The sequence below is a fragment of the Charadrius vociferus genome, unplaced genomic scaffold, assembly GCF_000708025.1.
Source record: "Charadrius vociferus isolate BGI_N301 unplaced genomic scaffold, ASM70802v2 scaffold201, whole genome shotgun sequence".
Lineage (NCBI taxonomy): Eukaryota > Metazoa > Chordata > Aves > Charadriiformes > Charadriidae > Charadrius > Charadrius vociferus.
The window spans coordinates 1,423,911-1,440,126 of NW_009646936.1; the positions used below are offsets into that span (position 1 = coordinate 1,423,911).

General features: G+C 43.2%; 1 protein-coding gene across 1 annotated transcript in view; it reads left to right on the forward strand.

The window, feature by feature from the left end:
* Positions 1-16,216, forward strand: part of TIAM1 (T-cell lymphoma invasion and metastasis 1) — an 83,022-nt gene that overhangs the window by 66,301 nt on the left and 505 nt on the right. Inside the window, exons 14-25 of the mRNA XM_009894894.1 lie at positions 2,060-2,239; positions 2,686-2,754; positions 3,045-3,170; positions 4,862-4,970; positions 7,124-7,303; positions 7,431-7,549; positions 9,353-9,461; positions 10,992-11,050; positions 12,036-12,138; positions 12,835-12,922; positions 13,788-13,960; positions 15,944-16,215. Of these exons, the coding sequence (XP_009893196.1) occupies positions 2,060-2,239; positions 2,686-2,754; positions 3,045-3,170; positions 4,862-4,970; positions 7,124-7,303; positions 7,431-7,549; positions 9,353-9,461; positions 10,992-11,050; positions 12,036-12,138; positions 12,835-12,922; positions 13,788-13,960; positions 15,944-16,215 (1,587 nt within the window). The remainder of the gene's footprint in view (positions 1-2,059; positions 2,240-2,685; positions 2,755-3,044; positions 3,171-4,861; positions 4,971-7,123; positions 7,304-7,430; positions 7,550-9,352; positions 9,462-10,991; positions 11,051-12,035; positions 12,139-12,834; positions 12,923-13,787; positions 13,961-15,943; position 16,216) is intronic.

Sequence of the window (16,216 nt, forward strand, 5' to 3'; positions counted from 1 at the left end):
AGTTGGCTCTTAGAACAAAATGTCACAAAATGCCTTCCTCAAAAATTCTTCCAGGAAATAGCCTTAACAAAGCTTAATGTTTCTGAGGGAAACCCTGCCTATTCTGGGTCTCTGCAGGCTTAGATTAACATTTATTAATTGTCAGGTTTTTGTCCCTTTCCAGCAGAGCAGGTAACTCGGGCAGGTTTTTTTGCCTGTGCAGGAGCCAGACTTTCACCTACTGTGCGTTGTGGATTTTGGACTGTTGGGATCAAGATTGCACCTACTGAAACCTAATGCAAACTTAACCTAAAAGTTGGGGTATGCTTTGGGTATACTTAAGAATACAGCAAGTATAGGTGGAACCTGGCTGAGAAATAAAAGGAATTTCTGTGACTATATAATGAATCCAACTCTGTGACATGCACTGTTGCCAGAAGCTGAGTTAGTTGGAAACGGACTGGTTCAACTCACTGCTTCCCCCTGCCCTCAACTTACGTTTTCCCTTTCTTCCTCATCTGATTTTAAACCTCAGATATTGAAGATGAATGTTTTTCCTGTAATAAACGGTGTCTGAAAGGCACTTTTGTATAGGCGTCATTTACAATTAGTTCATTGCTTACATTTGTGTTCTGAAGAAAATTATCGTTTACATAACAAACACCTTTGCTAATATGCCTTGCAGCGGTACTCTCAGGTGAGCATTTGCAGCCATAAGATACCTTTGGGGAAAGTAACTGTATTATAGAAGGAAATCCCTTACTTATCACTAGGTTGGTTAATGCTCCTCTTGGGCTTCTTGGCTGTGTAGCGCTATAGGAGCACTGAGAGAGGAAAATAGCTGTATGTGAGCAGACTGCACAGCTTAAAAAAATGCAGAGATTTTTTTCAGCCTCGGTCATCATGAAGGTGTGGGGTAGTTCAGGCTCTGGATCATGTTTTGCGACCAGATGGTGGGAGTGAAGTGATCTTCTGGGGAGCAGTGCGCTGTCTCCTAACTGCAGGGTGGTGGTGTGCTTTATTCTCCCCACCCCCCCACCATCTCTTCTCTCCCTGCATATTCTCTGTTCGAACAGGCTAATTTTGGGTAAGTTGTTTTAGTATGGGCTGGAGAGATATAGAGGCAGTGCCGGGAAGCATCTAAATCGGGATTAAGACATGATGGCAGGATTAGATGCAGAAGGTTAGAGAGGTGTGATCAAATGCAGCAGGTCTTTTCCCTCCTGTGCCCACTCCAGGTCTCTGGGAGGGATGGAGACAGGGCACGCCGCCGGTGCTTTGGCAACCCTAGAAGCCTGGGGCTGTTGTCACTGACACCAGAGACTGTACCTGCTTCAAGCTTTTCAGTGTAACAAAAGATGCGAGAAGATGATCTAACATGAGGAGGTGAAGAGAGGATAACTGTCTTTATATAAAGACAGCTGATTAAACATTAAAGAAACCAGCTAGATGGAGCAGCTCTGAAAAACCTGACTTACAGGGAATAAATTCACCCTGCAAGACATGCTTCCAGATGCAGAACAGATATACAGTTACTTTCCTGAAGAGCTTGCGTTTGAAGCCTGAGGGGCTCTGGTTCCCCATATGGCTCTGCTTCCCTGAAAAACAGCTTAAACAGTTTCTGTCTCCACCTTGTCTCCTTGGCTGTGTTGACTCAGCTATTCGCAGGACTGTTGCAAACTCGATTAGGGAACTGGCAGAGGGCTGGGGCGTGTGTTTTGTTTGCACAGTCATTTTTGGTTCCTGAATCTTAGGCCTTTTTGTTTGTTTGTTTTTCAATCTTAAGCGCTGGATGAGCCTATTTTAATTAAAAGTTTATGCTTATCTGGAACCAGAAATGTTACTGAGCAGCACTTCAGTTAACTTGAATTGTGCAACTCTTCCCCTCCCCATTATCCCCAGTCACTGAGAGATAGGAAAGACAGTTATATGAAATGATGTGTGCATTTCTGGACTTTTGTATCTGTTAAAAAGCCCCCAAGCTGCAACTGCTTAGCTGCAAAGGCTTCTCAGCTCTATCGTTCCTATAGCTCTTACTTTAAATATCACCGCTGCTCTTTCCTCTTCCTTCTTTTTAAAGAGTACGGAGCAGGTCGCTGCTTTCTGTCGCAGTCTGCATGAAATGAACCCTTCTGATTCAAGTGCTCATCCTCAGGAATTTACAGGACCCCAGCTGGCCACCATGAGACAGCTCACAGATGCAGATAAACTGCGAAAGGTTATCTGTGAACTGCTCGAGACAGAACGCACCTATGTCAAAGTAAGTGGTCTCAATGTATTGTTTCAGTCTACTAATATTTTTCCTCCTTCTGGAAAACTTTGGTAGTTTTTTCTCAAATACTTCAAACTGTGTGTCATGCACGTATCTCTTAGTTAACTTACATTCAGTTCTGCAATCTGTCCCTAGAATAGTTAATTTAAACTTCTGAAAAAAAGTAGGCTTTCCAAATTCTTATGCTGTCATTTTGAAATTACTTAGCTGGTGTGCAGAGGAATGCTGCTCAATGACAGCTGGTATTGATTTTGTAAGTAACACTGTGTAAATGTTTCTTTTTACTATCTTAAATTCTGTGAAATCCAACTATTTTGTCTTATGCGTGAAACAGAAAAATTCATAGACTAAGTAAATGGTGATCTTTGCCACTTCATTAAATATTCAGAGGCATTTCGAGGAACCAACATGGTAATCTTTTTCTGAATTTTTAGGACTTAAACTGTTTAATGGAGAGATACCTGAAGCCTCTACAAAAAGAAACTTTCCTCACACCAGATGAGGTATGTTATCTGTTGCTTATCTTTTTGCTACTTAGCTCAACTCTCCGTACCCCCCAGCTTGACTGACTTGTCTGAGCAAGGCCTATGGAGAAATTTTGAATTCCATTTCTTTTAAAATCATGGATTGAGTAGAGTATAAAGGTACTGCTCAATAATGTATAGCCTGTAGGGGTTTTATTCCTAACATCACACTGATTATACAATTGGACTGAGAATTACTGAAGTTCTAGAAAACGTGATTCAGCTGCAAAGTGCTATTTTCAACATCTTGCTTTTTTTTCTCTTATTAGCTGGATGTTCTCTTTGGGAATCTGACTGAAATGGTAGCATTCCAGGTAGAGTTCTTGAAAACTCTTGAAGATGGAGTAAGGCTGGTTCCAGACCTGGAAAAGCTTGAAAAAGTTGAGCAATTTAAGGTAATCTCATTGTTTACATCCTGAGTAGTCCTTTAACCCTCTTTATCATATTTGTCTGACTACTGTCACTGTTCATGTAACAACCTATATCTACTAACACTCGAGATTAATTGTTAGCTAATACTGGAACTGTTTGAAAAACATCCTGCTACAATTGTAGTTTATGCTACATTTAGCCTTATAGAGCACTAGAAATCTGTAACACCATGTGCTTTTAGATGCTATTCTTGCCCTTCTGCCAGATTTCTTGTCTTGGGCTGTCGGAAAAGCTAGAAATGGAAAGTTACATAAAGTCTTTGTAAATTGAATTCTGTATTTGGACTTTTGATGCATAGCGGAACTGTATGGCAAATACTTCGAACTATCAGCAGATGTGCATCAAAGGTAGAAATGTAAACTAAAGCTATATAAACTTCATTTAAAAAACAGGAAAATGTGGACATGCACTCACATACTGGATATATGGCAAGTAGATGATACACTACTTAGTCTTTGGGGAATTTTACTCTTGTTTGAGCACTCACCTTGGCAGAGGACAGGATGTCTTGATGAATAATAATAATTCCACTGGGATTGCTCTTCAGCTCATGTACAGCCCTGGAAGAACTACTGAAAGAAGTTGTCTTCTTTTGTTCGCATATGGCTTTGCCATCAGGTGCTTGTTTAAAATAAGCAGCAATCACGAACAGCGCCCTTGTGTAACTAGGACACAGCTTTTGTTTTGTAGGAAACGTGCCCTTAACAGAGAGCACAGAGATACTTTTTTTTAGTGGAGGAAGCCTCTGTGACCACTATGTGCTCTGAGCTTTAAGACCTCCGATCATTACTTAGATCATAGAATCATAGAATGGTTTAGGTTGGAAAGGACCTTGAAGATCATCGAGTTCCAACCCCCCTGCCATAGACAGGGACACCTCCCACTAGACCAGGTTGCCCAAGGCCACGTCCAGCCTGGCCTTGAACACGTCCAGGGATGGGGCCTCAACAACCTCTCTGGGCAACCTGTTCCAGTGCCTTACAACCCTCAAAGTAAAAAATGTCTTCCTAATGTTTAATCTAAACCTGCCCTCTTCCAGTTTAAAGCCATTGCCCCTCATCCTCTCACTTCATGTCCTGGTAAAAAGTCCTTCCCCAGCTCTCCTATAGGCCCCCTTTAGGTACTGGAAGGCTGCAATAAGATCTCCCCGGACCCTTCTCTTCTCCAGGCTGAACAGCCCCAACTCTCTCAGCCTCTCCTCATAGGAGAGGTGCTCCAGCCCTCAGATCATCCTTGTGGCCCTCCTCTGGACACGCTTCAGCAGATCCATGTCCTTATGTTGGGGGTCCCAGAGCTGGATGCAGTACTCCAGGTGGGGTCTCATGAGAGTGGAGTAGAGATCAATAAGGTTTTAAGCTCAGGCACATAAATACAGTTCTGGAGCTGTGAACCTAGCCCTCTGTATAGTCAGTTGTGTCTCCAGATCATCCTGACTGGAACTTGGCTAATGGTGTTAATCACATAGCCCGAATCCAGGCACCAAGGCTGGGTCTGTTTTTCTTGCCAGATGGTGTGAAAGCACTCTAAAAATGCAGTGTCCTGTCATCTATAAGTTAAATGGAAACTTCAGGTGACCTGGCAGAAGGGAAAATAACTATCTGGTTTTTATGTGCTTTTTTTCCTAATATTTTTTTTTTTCCTTTTTAAATCCTAGAAAGTGTTGTTTTCCTTGGGTGGTTCCTTTCTTTACTACGCTGACCGGTTCAAGCTGTACAGTGCCTTCTGTGCCAGCCATACAAAAGTCCCCAAAGTACTGGTGAAAGGTAAGAGCTGTGTGCTGGACAAACAGACCTAGGTGTGCACAGGGAGAGATGTCGCAGTGACACATTGGTTTGGGTTGGCACAGGTTTTCCTTGTGGATGATGACAGGTGGCCACTTCACCCCAAACCATGCAGGGCAAGTCGTGGTGGAAGAATGAAGGCATATGTGTGCCTCATTGCTCTCCAGGAGCCTTCGCAGTAGGGAAGTACGCCCATTTGGCCTGAGAGACTCGCAGAGAGCTCAGTGCCATGGGTGTTTCTGGACCACCATCAATGTAATGATACCCGAGTAGCTCATTACAACAGGTCATTAACCTCGCATGTATTTTTTCCCCACACACTTAATTTATTCTCCCCTGACATGTTCAGTTTCTTTTCAGTCATGTGGGGAGTGGAAGGTTTTCAGAAATGGGTGATGTGGCATGTGCTAATGGATCGCTGTGTACTTTGGAACCGAGAATGGTGATGCTTGTAATGACCTCTGGATCCTCCTAGAGTTTGTGCCATGAATTCTTGCTAGTTGCAATCCCACTGAAGTTCTGGCCAATGTGGTTGAACGCTGACAGCCAGTAGGAAAGGATCAGCCTGGGAGAATGTTTTATGGAAGCTGTCTAAATATTTTAACTTCACTGTGCTCTCCCCTCTCTTCCTCCTCTTACCTTTGTTCCAATTTGCCTGAGAAGTTTCCATGTACAAATTCCTAGCAGAGCTTGGCTTGCTGAGATGGAGGTAAATGAGCTGTGGTCTGGCTTATAAATGCTCATGGGCCTCTTTGCAATGGAGTGATGGGGTTTTTTTCCCCTGTGAAAGTGTTAATCTTTCAGAGTTAGCAGTGCTTCATGCAATTCATTTTTGGCCAAGATGTTAAAAAAACAAATGGTTCCAGTTGTAGGACCAATGCCGTTATGGCACGAGCTCTTATTTTTCAAAGTACATCTGTATGCCTGACAACCAAAAGTTTTGGGGTTTGTGGTTTTTTTTTTCTAGGTGGGGTGTTTTTTTGTTTGTTTGGTTTGTTTTTTTTTTTCTGTGCACATTTTTTTTTCATTTCTACTTGTAAACTCTTATTTACCATGCTGCAAAGAATACTTGGAATTCATGAATAAATTACTTGTTGCTAGTCACATCCATGCTCTCTTTTGGCATTGTTTTGTCAGACTTGAATGTTAAGGCCATAGACTAGGTAGATCTCATTGTTTTGTTTTGTTTTTTCATTGCTGACTGTATTTATAAATGAGAAATAGTTGTGCTCGAATTATTGCACAAACAGAACTTAACATTTTATTACACTCCCAGGCTTTTTAAGAGATTGGATTTCAAGTGTAATTTGGTGTCCTCGGCTGAGGTGCAGGTAGCTTTTGGAGTTGAAACTGAAGTTATTTTATTGAAATCAGGTAACTGCAAAAACCCCACCCAACCTCGTCAGGGGACATGGCTCTAATAAAGCAATTGTGTGGAATTGTTCCTGCACTGAATAACTTGCATGTCTAAAAATGCCACCTTCTCCATACTTCCCTCCCCATACAAATTTATGTTCTAGTAGAGGGAGCAATAGAGAAAATGGTATTTTTATAAATTCAGTAGCAGTCAGGCAGAAAAGATGACAGCAATCAGTTGTCCAGTCTGCCTGAGCTCCCAAAATATGGTGTACCATCATAAGTTTACTGCTTCCTGCCTCCTTACTAGCACTGGATTTTTCTTGTTGTTGTGTAGTACTGCATTTTAAGGTTTAATGAGGTAACAATAACTAGACTTACCAATATTATGGGTATACCTGTCTTATGAGACTCACGAGTAGTGACTTCTTACAAATATCCAGTTTGAGCCATTTCTTAAAGGAAACAGATGATTAAAACAATTTATGTGGGTCTAGAGTAGCTGCAAATCCAGAAATACTGTGGATAGTGAAATTAAAAAACTGCATGTATTGGTACGGTAGGTGGGTTCCTGATGTTAAATCATAAATAGCATATCTGTGGCAAAGTGTTAGTAACTCAGAACCTGAAGTGCATAAATCTAATACTGTGGACCTGATAAATCCGTACTTCCTTGCACGATGTCTCTGGATAAATGAATTTAAAGCTGGAAAAGTCACTTTATCAGGGCAGCTGTTATGATTTTTAATTTATTTAATCGCTTCATTTTAATCTTCCAGCCAAGACAGACACTGCTTTCAAGGCATTTCTGGATGCTCAGAATCCCCGACGGCAGCACTCCTCCACACTGGAGTCTTACCTCATCAAACCCATCCAGCGGATACTGAAATACCCTCTCCCGCTGAAGGAGCTCTTTGCTCTGACAGATGTAGACAGTGAAGAACATTATCACCTTGATGGTAAGGAGATAACCTATGTTGCTCTTCCCTGTTTAACATCTGATCTAGAACGCTTCTCCTGCCCCTTCCTCTCAGAGGCTTGAAAATACCTTTGGTCTCTTCCCCTATCTCTCTGTCTTTCTTCTAGTGGCCATAAAAACAATGAACAAAGTTGCCAGCCACATTAATGAAATGCAGAAAATCCATGAAGAATACGGGGCCGTGTTTGACCAACTTATAGCCGAACAAACAGGGGAGAAAAAAGAGGTAACAGATGACCAAATTTAAGAGAAAAAGGCTGTTATTTTGGCGCCTGTAGCGTGAATGTTAAATTGTATCAAATATTTACCTTTCGTGCTGTGTCATTTAAGTGGATCCTGGTGCAAACAGATAAATCCCAATCCAATTCAAAAACTCTTTTTCCATGTATGGTTCAGTGAGTGGGACAAATGTAAAGAAGTAGCGGGTTAATCCACCTTCAGTGTTGTGCTTGGGTAAAAATCACATCCTGACCTGCAGGTCCCTATTTTGAGGTCCATGTCTTGGCTTTCCTTGTTCCACATAAATAACCTTGCCCCACCAGTGTGAGTGGACTGGCATGCTGAGGCAAGTCTGTACTTTGCTCTTCAATTGCTTTAAAAAGCTCAAAATGTGAGGTGCGGTGCTTGAGAAACTGCTGTTTCTCCTTTAGAAAGTGTGTTAGTGGGCTTGATATAAAAGATTGCCTTGGGCTTTGGTCTAGATGTCTCATATGGCGCATATGCAGACAAGTGAAGATCCAGCGTGGCTCAGTTGTGGCTGACTGTCTCAGAAACCCAGAGAAGGTATCCTGAAGTTTCAGACTGAGACCTGGACTCTCTGTTTACCAATAAAATGTGGGTCTGCAGTCCAGCGGCACAGTGGAGGAGAGTGGTAGGCAGTAAGGGGGGAACGGGGTCGGGTCAAGGGGGACTCACGGAAGAGGTAGACACACACTAAAAGGGCCAATGGGAGCAGTGATGTGGGTGAAGGCTGGAGAAAGACATGACTGTTTGAAGCAATAGCAATGGGGTTTTGCCAACAGCCAGGGTGAAGAACAAACATAAGAGGCGTTGGGTTACAAGGCAAAGAAGGTCTGGGATTCGGTAGCGTTGAGGAAGCTTTGGGTGTGAGAGCTGCATAGCAGCAGCAGGGAGGGAGGATCCAGATGGTGGGTAGAGGGCAGAGACTATGGTTGGTGTTGGCAAGCAATGGTGGAGAGAGTGTGTCAGGATATCTGTTGGGAGAGCAAATGTGGTTTGGTGTTAATCTGGGAGAGGAGACGGTAAACACGTATCTTGACGTTGCTCTTGTTATCAGGGAGACCTCCGGTTGTTGTACTGATGGTGTCTGTGGCATCCTGTGGCAAAAGTCAGACTTCCCTGAGAAGGAGGGTGGAGGAATGGGATAACGTGGCCCCTAGAGTGGGGATAGCCCTCGATTTTGTCACTCTGGGAGACCATAAGTCAAAGTTCCGGTTGCTGTAATAGTAGTAGGCATCTCATAACAGTTGTTATGAGCTCCTTTATTAGTCCATTTCCAGCAATGTGGTTTTCACAGGTGAGCCTTTGGGCAAAATCAAGAGCCGTAGCAACTGTGGGGAGGAAGCGCTTTGACCACTTCATGTGATGCGGTCTCTAAACTCTACCCCAAACTGTGTTGTGTGTGCGATGGGCTATGCTTAAATATTCAAACAAAATAGAAAGAAACTGGTTGGGAGAAAGATAGACAAAGGAGCAACAAATGCAAGGAAAACATCTGGGTTTTGCCTTCACTTCCCACCAAATTATGAGAGATGGAGTCTGAGTTTGACTTCTCTGAATTTATGCTCACCAATTAAAGATTTACATGCATCTATTGCCAGCTGTCACAGTCTGTTTGCACACGCTTGCAGTCATCTGATTAAATATTCCAGAAGTTTGCTTGGGGGGGGTGGTGGGGTGGGTGTTTGTTTAAGAATAAAGTTCAAGCAAGTTTTCTTGAGCTGAAAATTCAAGTAAGCTTTCTTGAACTGATTACACATTGTGTCTGTGCATGTGTTTGTGTTGGCAGGTTGCAGACCTTTCGATGGGGGACTTGCTCTTGCATAATACAGTGATATGGCTGAATCCTCCTGCTTCACTGGGGAAATGGAAGAAGGAACCTGAGCTGGCAGCATTTGGTTTGTATCCTAGTAATTTTATTTCGCATGCCTCAAAGACTGTCGACTGTGCCTTAGCAGATATTTGTTGAAGGTAGTTGAGCGTTGCCTTCTGCAAGATTGACTGGAACCTAAAACCGTATTTGTCTCCTCACTGCAACAGTCAAATTCTGTTCCGTGTTGATCTAAATCTTGTGAAGAATTTGGAGATGACTGTTGTAATAGTACAAGAGTTTCTGAAACCTGTGTCCAAGGCTATGAATTGAGAGCTACCTAGAAAGGTATTTGTCTCTGAAAGGATATAGTCTGGTAGTCTGATCAATGCCAAGTAACTATTTCACATCCTGTAGGATGGAGTTGGGGACTTGAAGAGGCTTTGCCTTTTTTTGCTGTGACTTTTGCCACGACAAGTATATCTAAGCTTTTAAAAGGGCTTAAAAGCTAAGCCAGGACCCTCAGTGAGTTGCTTTGGAGTGGTCTGTCTGCCTCCAAGTAGTCTATCTTGGGTGGCCAAACTAGAAATTGAAACTGCTCTTGGCATAAATCTCAAGGCCTTTCCACTGCAGTGGAGTATGGTCCCTTGGAAAGGTACATGATTGCTTATATTGGCTAAATAATTCTTTTTTACTTTCAGAATTATATCAAGTAATGCAGAGTATGCTAGGTTTTCTTTATTTGTTTCTAAATTTCTTTACACTCAACAGACTTTTTCCTTGTTGTTTCCAGAAAGTGATGCTGGTTAGGAAGCCGACGATTTTTATTTTTGTTTTATACCAAACAGATAACAAAAGAATACTCTTTCAGCTTTGCTCTGGAAGAGCATATAAAAATTGACTGCTTTCCTGTAAGCTGGGAAAGCACCTGGTCATACCCTTACTGAGGGGCCTCATGAAAGCTGCTAGGAATGTGCAGCAACTCTTAATTACTCCAGAAAGCTTTAAATTGGTTTCATAAAATATCCCAAAGTAAATGTCCATGCAATTCAATCCTAAAACAAAGGGTGCGTTTGAGGCCTGAAGAAAGAAATCACAAGGAAAACTGGAGTCTTCAAAGACAAATTCCAGCTCCATGTGGATGGAAAAGAGGAATCGGATTACACCTCTGCCTGCCAGTGGTGCTCACTTTTTAATTCCACGTAGACTACTGTCCCACATGGGAGGGGTTCAAGTTCTGGCCAAGTGCAGTCTCACCTGCTTGATTGGCTGCATGTAGCTGGATGCTGCTCATATGTCTGAGGTGAACTTAGCCAGGGGGATTAAATTTTTGTATAGAACTTCTGCTGCTTGAATAGTTGTTCCAATAACTGGTAGCTTAAACTCTTAAGTTTCAAGTGACTTTGAAGTAACCTGGTTTTGTCTACTAAAAGCGGTTGAGCTTGGTTTTTTGGGAGAAGAATGTGAAAGAGGGATGATAGGTTTAGTCCTGCCTTTCCTCCCTGACTCAGGTGAGGGCTGTCTGAGGAGTTGAAAGGTCTCTGTGCTTGGGCGTAGAAGACACCCATTCCCAGCCTTACTGACTTACATGTTTTTTGTTTCTAACTTTCTCCTCTAGTGTTCAAAACTGCTGTGGTCCTTGTATATAAAGATGGTTCCAAACAGAAGAAGAAGCTTGTAAGTTGCTTGGACTATTTCAGTGATGCTGTGTGCATTTGTGGTGCTACAATCAAGATTTGCTTTCCATAAAGCTGTGGTGCTACAGTATGCTTTTGCATATGTGATTCTTGTTCTCTGCCACACAACTGAGGTTTTTGGCTAATGCTGAGTAACCTGCTGTTCAGCCTGGGCACAGCGCTCTCTCTGCAAGCCGTCATTTAGTTTATCCTTTGCTTTCTGCTGGACTAGTCGTTCCCGTGGCCTGCCACATCTATTCCATGCTGTGGAGTGGACTTCCATGAAACAAGGCATCACCTTGAACGTCTCTCTTGCGTTTGGGTCTTTGATCTGTGTATATGAATCAAATATGAGAGCTGATGCCTGTCAACTTTCTTAGTGAAACACAATGCACTCGCTTCAGTTCTGGCTATTGCATGCCACTGAGCAAGTGCTGACGCTGTTAGCTAAATTAGGTGTGACTACAGGATGTATCGGGGGATCCTACTGGAGTTTGGGATTAAAAGTTAAAGCTAAGCTTGACAGTAAACACATGCCTTGCTACAATAGAGAACACAGTTTATAGTATTACAGAAAACTTGTTGATTCCCACATATGGCATAAACCAAAATGTGATTTGAAATGATCGTATGGTTGTTTTCTAAAGTCAGCTGGCCACAAAATAACTTAGGCATGACTAAGGCAAAACTTATGCATGTTTGTCAGTGTATGTGCACTTGGAAGACAGAACACAGCATTGGCCTCAAATGACTTCTGAATGTTTTGATAAGAGTTGATTGGTCTAATCGTTGCTTTTGTCTAGAATTTAGTAAGACCTTCGTAGACAGGCACATCAGTGATGCTGGTTATTAAGGTGTTGTAGTGAGAGAACAGGCATTGCAGTAAGTCTCTAGCTGGGTATTCTCAATGCAAAGCAAAAGGAGACTATCTTGTCTGACTATCCCAAGGTGTCTCATTTCCTAACGGAATTTTGAAATTCTTCCAGGGAGGATCACATAGAGCTTCAATTTATGAAGACTGGGATCCGTTCCGCTTTCGCCACATGATACCTTTAGAAGCGCTGCAGGTTCGAGCGTTGGCAAGTGCAGGTAATGTTCCTGCTGCAGGAATTTGGCAGGGTCTGGGGGCGTTCACATGTGTATGCATCTTCTGGGGCCTGAGCAAGGAAGCCACAACCTTAACATCCATAATAATCCTGGAGAGAAGCAAAGGCGCAGAAGCTCCAGTTGTGTATCTACAGCTTATTGGTACTTTTCTGAAACCAGTCAGGGTCCTGGAAAAACAAGACAGTTATTGTTGACTCTGGGTCACTCAGTTCTCCCTCTGGGGACTAGAAGGAAATCTTGCAGCTGTGAGACAACAGAGCTAGTCAATTTTTGTTCTTGTCATGGATGGCTTCAGGCAAAGCTTATTATATTAAATTCCAAAATTTTAAACTATTTGCTCCCTTTCTAATGCATAAGTGGAAAGAACATAAAGGTAGCTGTAAAATGTGACATTACTCTGTGGAGTACCTGAAAAGCTTTGGGGGGGAGGTTTCGTATTTTTGTGGGACTGAGAGCATATAAAATACTACTAGATTTTGGCAATTTTTAAGTGTCTTATTGGTTCATTAGTCGCGTGACCACTGCTTCCCTTCAGCCATGAGTTAATGTTATTTGCAGTGTATTATCTGTTGTCCTGGTTGGTCTTCAACCATTTTTTCAGGATTATGGAATAAATGCTGTAATTTGGGTTAAATATGAGAAACTGTTGTATGAAGCGTTGCTTGCTTTTCACTTTAGATGCAGAGACCAATTCTGTATGTGAGATTGTCCATGTTAAATCTGAGTCTGAAGGCAGGCCAGAAAGAACGTTTCACCTTTGCTGTAGGTAAGTGTGTTTCCATATCTTCAGTGGCAGCAACATCTCTGGATCCCAGCTTGCCTATGCCTTTCCTTTAAGGCAATCTGGGAACAGCCAGTAGGGGAAGTGGGGAGAGAGTATGAAAACCTTACTTCTGGCAGGCAGGATTTTGTAAAATGTATTAAAATAAAGGCATATATTTGATCAGCTTTGCGCCTTTATGGGAACATCCTTATTACAGTTTTCCTTTCACAAATTTACATCCAACTGAACTCCAGCATTGGGTCTTTATGTCAGGTAGCTGCTCATGTGTCTTGTTCAGGTGGTACCTTTCATGCCACCAAGTTCCAACCTCTATTCTTAGGGCACTGCCTTTTCCTTAAGTAAACCTCGTCTGTCTTCATTGTGATGGTTGCTCAGATGTGGTTTAGAGTTCAAATAAGAACTTGGTACACATGTTCACCGGGGTCTAACAGAGCTGATACCAAGCCGATTCCTGCTACGTAACAGTAGAGAGTTGCAGGACTTCTACTTGGTGTGTGTTTACAGGAGACAAACTGAGATTTAATTAGCCACCATAGGTCAACTCGATGTTTATCGGACAAAGTGAAGCGCGTGGTTGATATTGGAGGAAAAGGAAGCCTCAAGAGGGGTGAATGGCTAAATGTTTTGTTAATGAATGGTGCGTTTGTTTCCTTGGACATGCATTGCAATGATTATAGATTTAGCTTTGCTTTGAAAATACTGTATTAAATTCAGTCTTCTCTGGGGGAAGTGCATGCCAGTCAGTTTGCACTGTCTTAAATTACAGAACTGGTCATTATTTGTCTCATTTACAGCGAGCATTTAGCTGTAAATAACACTGCCCTTTGTATTCTCACCTATTTTTCAGTTCACCAGAACACAGGAAGGACTTTCTGAAGGCAGTGCACTCAATTCTGCGGGATAAACACAGAAGACAGCTTCTTAAAACCGAAAGTTTGCCCTCATCCCAGCAATATGTTCCTTTTGGTGGAAAAAGATTGTGTGCTCTAAAAGGTGCAAGGCCAGCCATGAACAGGGCAGGTACTGTAGGGCTACAGACTTTCAAGATCCCAGTAACCCCAGCACCGTTGTAGGACATGTGGTGGTGTCTGTTACTTGTATATTAGGATTAGCGTTCTCTCCTGTGTATGTAAAAACTGCTGGTTTTCCATGCTTCACCTTCTTGAGAGCCTTAAATTGCCTCTATTTACCTTGCTTTGCACTCAAGGCTCGGCTTCAGAGCGGTCCTTCTGGCTTGGAAGGAAGAAATGGGATTCCTGACAATACCGATTGGCTGTGCACTTTAATCTGGAAATGGGTTTCAGCTGAACAAAGCAGAAGCCCACTGCATATTTCTTAAAAGCATGTACAGAAATTTGAGCTAACTCGAGCACTTTTAAACTAAAATGCACAAGAAAAACCATCTTCCCCGAGTGAGTGGCTTGGTTTGAAGAGATAGCTTTGTTATGTCCTCCATTTTAGCCTTTTCAGCTCTATTGCTAAAGGGCACGTGCTTCTACTTCTCACATTTAGAGAAGCATGCACTTGGTACTATTACTTTTGTAACGGCCTCTCCTAAACCATGGATTTTCCTTTTCAGTTGACTTCAGGCAAAAGCAATGAGAAAATCCCAGGGAAAAGCAGGTTTTCATTTTCAGAACACTAGATGATGGAGGGAAGAAACATTTGCTTCCAACTGAAAAGTACACGGCACCGCTGCGTATTTTGTTCTGGTCTGTTGTTTTTTGTTTGGTTTTTTTTTTTCTGCTCATTAGATCCAGCAATGTAGACAACCAGGCTTTCTGTTCCTCTTCTGTAATGGGCAGGCCAGACCAATAACATTCGCAGCATGGCTTCTCACTCGGGGTGTTGCTAGCCATCTGCCTCAGAGACACTTAAAATCGTAAGGAAGAAGAGTCAAAGGAGGGCCAAAATGCAACTGCTTTACCACAGCGCTTCTTCGATCAGCCTGTGGGGCTGTTCTGCTGTAGATGCCAAACCTTTTTTTCAGTTTGGCTCCTCGGTGCACTTGCATGATGCATTCTGCGGAGATTAAAATCTCCTCGGAGTCCAGACCTATCACTACAGTTAAAATTTGCAACTGCTGAGCCGTTGTACTAAATGCATGTTGGGAGGCTCAGGGATATTAAAATGGAACCCCGCCCCTAAGCTAGATTTTAATAAATACATCCGGAAAATGCTAAGGTGCTGTTTAGTGGAGGGGGACAAACTATAACCTCGGAGTTCACCTGCTTGCCATGGAGCTACGTGTGTGTGCACGTAAAGCGCTGGAATGCCTGCAGGTCCTTCAGCTGCAGGATTCATCCCCTGCTTTGCCTCACAAGCCTCTTATGAAGATGTTCCAACACAGAAGATGTGAATTTGCGAATTGGGCCAGTTGCAAAAGCTAGTAGACCAGCTGATGCTGAGTAAGGAACTTTTGGAAGTTTTTCTGGTTTGGGGGTTTTATTTTATTTTTTTTTCTTGCCCCCAGTAGGGAGGGAGCAGGTAAGGGAGTAGTAGAGCCTGGAGAGGGAACGAACTTCCCCATAAATAATGCAACAATTTCAGCATCTTCAGCACTGGGGTAGCTACTTGGAAACCTATAGTGCTGCTCTTACCTGAGACAAAGCAATTTCCCGTACCGAGGCGTAAGGCTAGTTGGTTTTCGCCGTGTGCTGACAGCAGGGCACTGCGTGTGAGAAGCTGAGCTGAACAGATGCACTTTGTGCTGGCTGGCTGGCTGCCTACCGCTTAGGAGGAACAGTAATTGTGGGCCATTATCCCAACTGTGGATCTGAGTAGCAGAAACTCCCTTTTCAGCTGGAGAGAGACCTGTGCTGAGGAGCTGAGTGAAGTGTGACTTGCCCGCAGGGAGGATGCCGAATGACTAGGTCATTCGTGGGAGCCTGCCCGCTTTGTGCCTAGCGGTGTTAAATAAAGGGCCCCTGGAAGACTAACTTTTTAAAGAGAGTTGTACCGTGTGTAAAAAGCCTGTGGGGTTTTATCTTTGTGTGTGCGCAGTGTCAGCCCCAAGCAAGTCTCTTGGGAGGAGGAGGCGGCGGCTGGCCCGAAACAGGTTTACCATTGACTCAGACGCCGTCTACACGAGCAGCCCCGAAAAAGAGCCCCAGCAGCCCACGCACAGTGGGGACACTGACCGCTGGGTAGAGGAACAGTTTGACCTTGCTCAGTATGAGGAGCAGGAGGACATCAAGGAAACGGACATCCTCAGCGATGACGATGAGTACTGCGAGGCCATGAGAGGTGCCGTGGCCGACCGAGACCTTCGGGAGC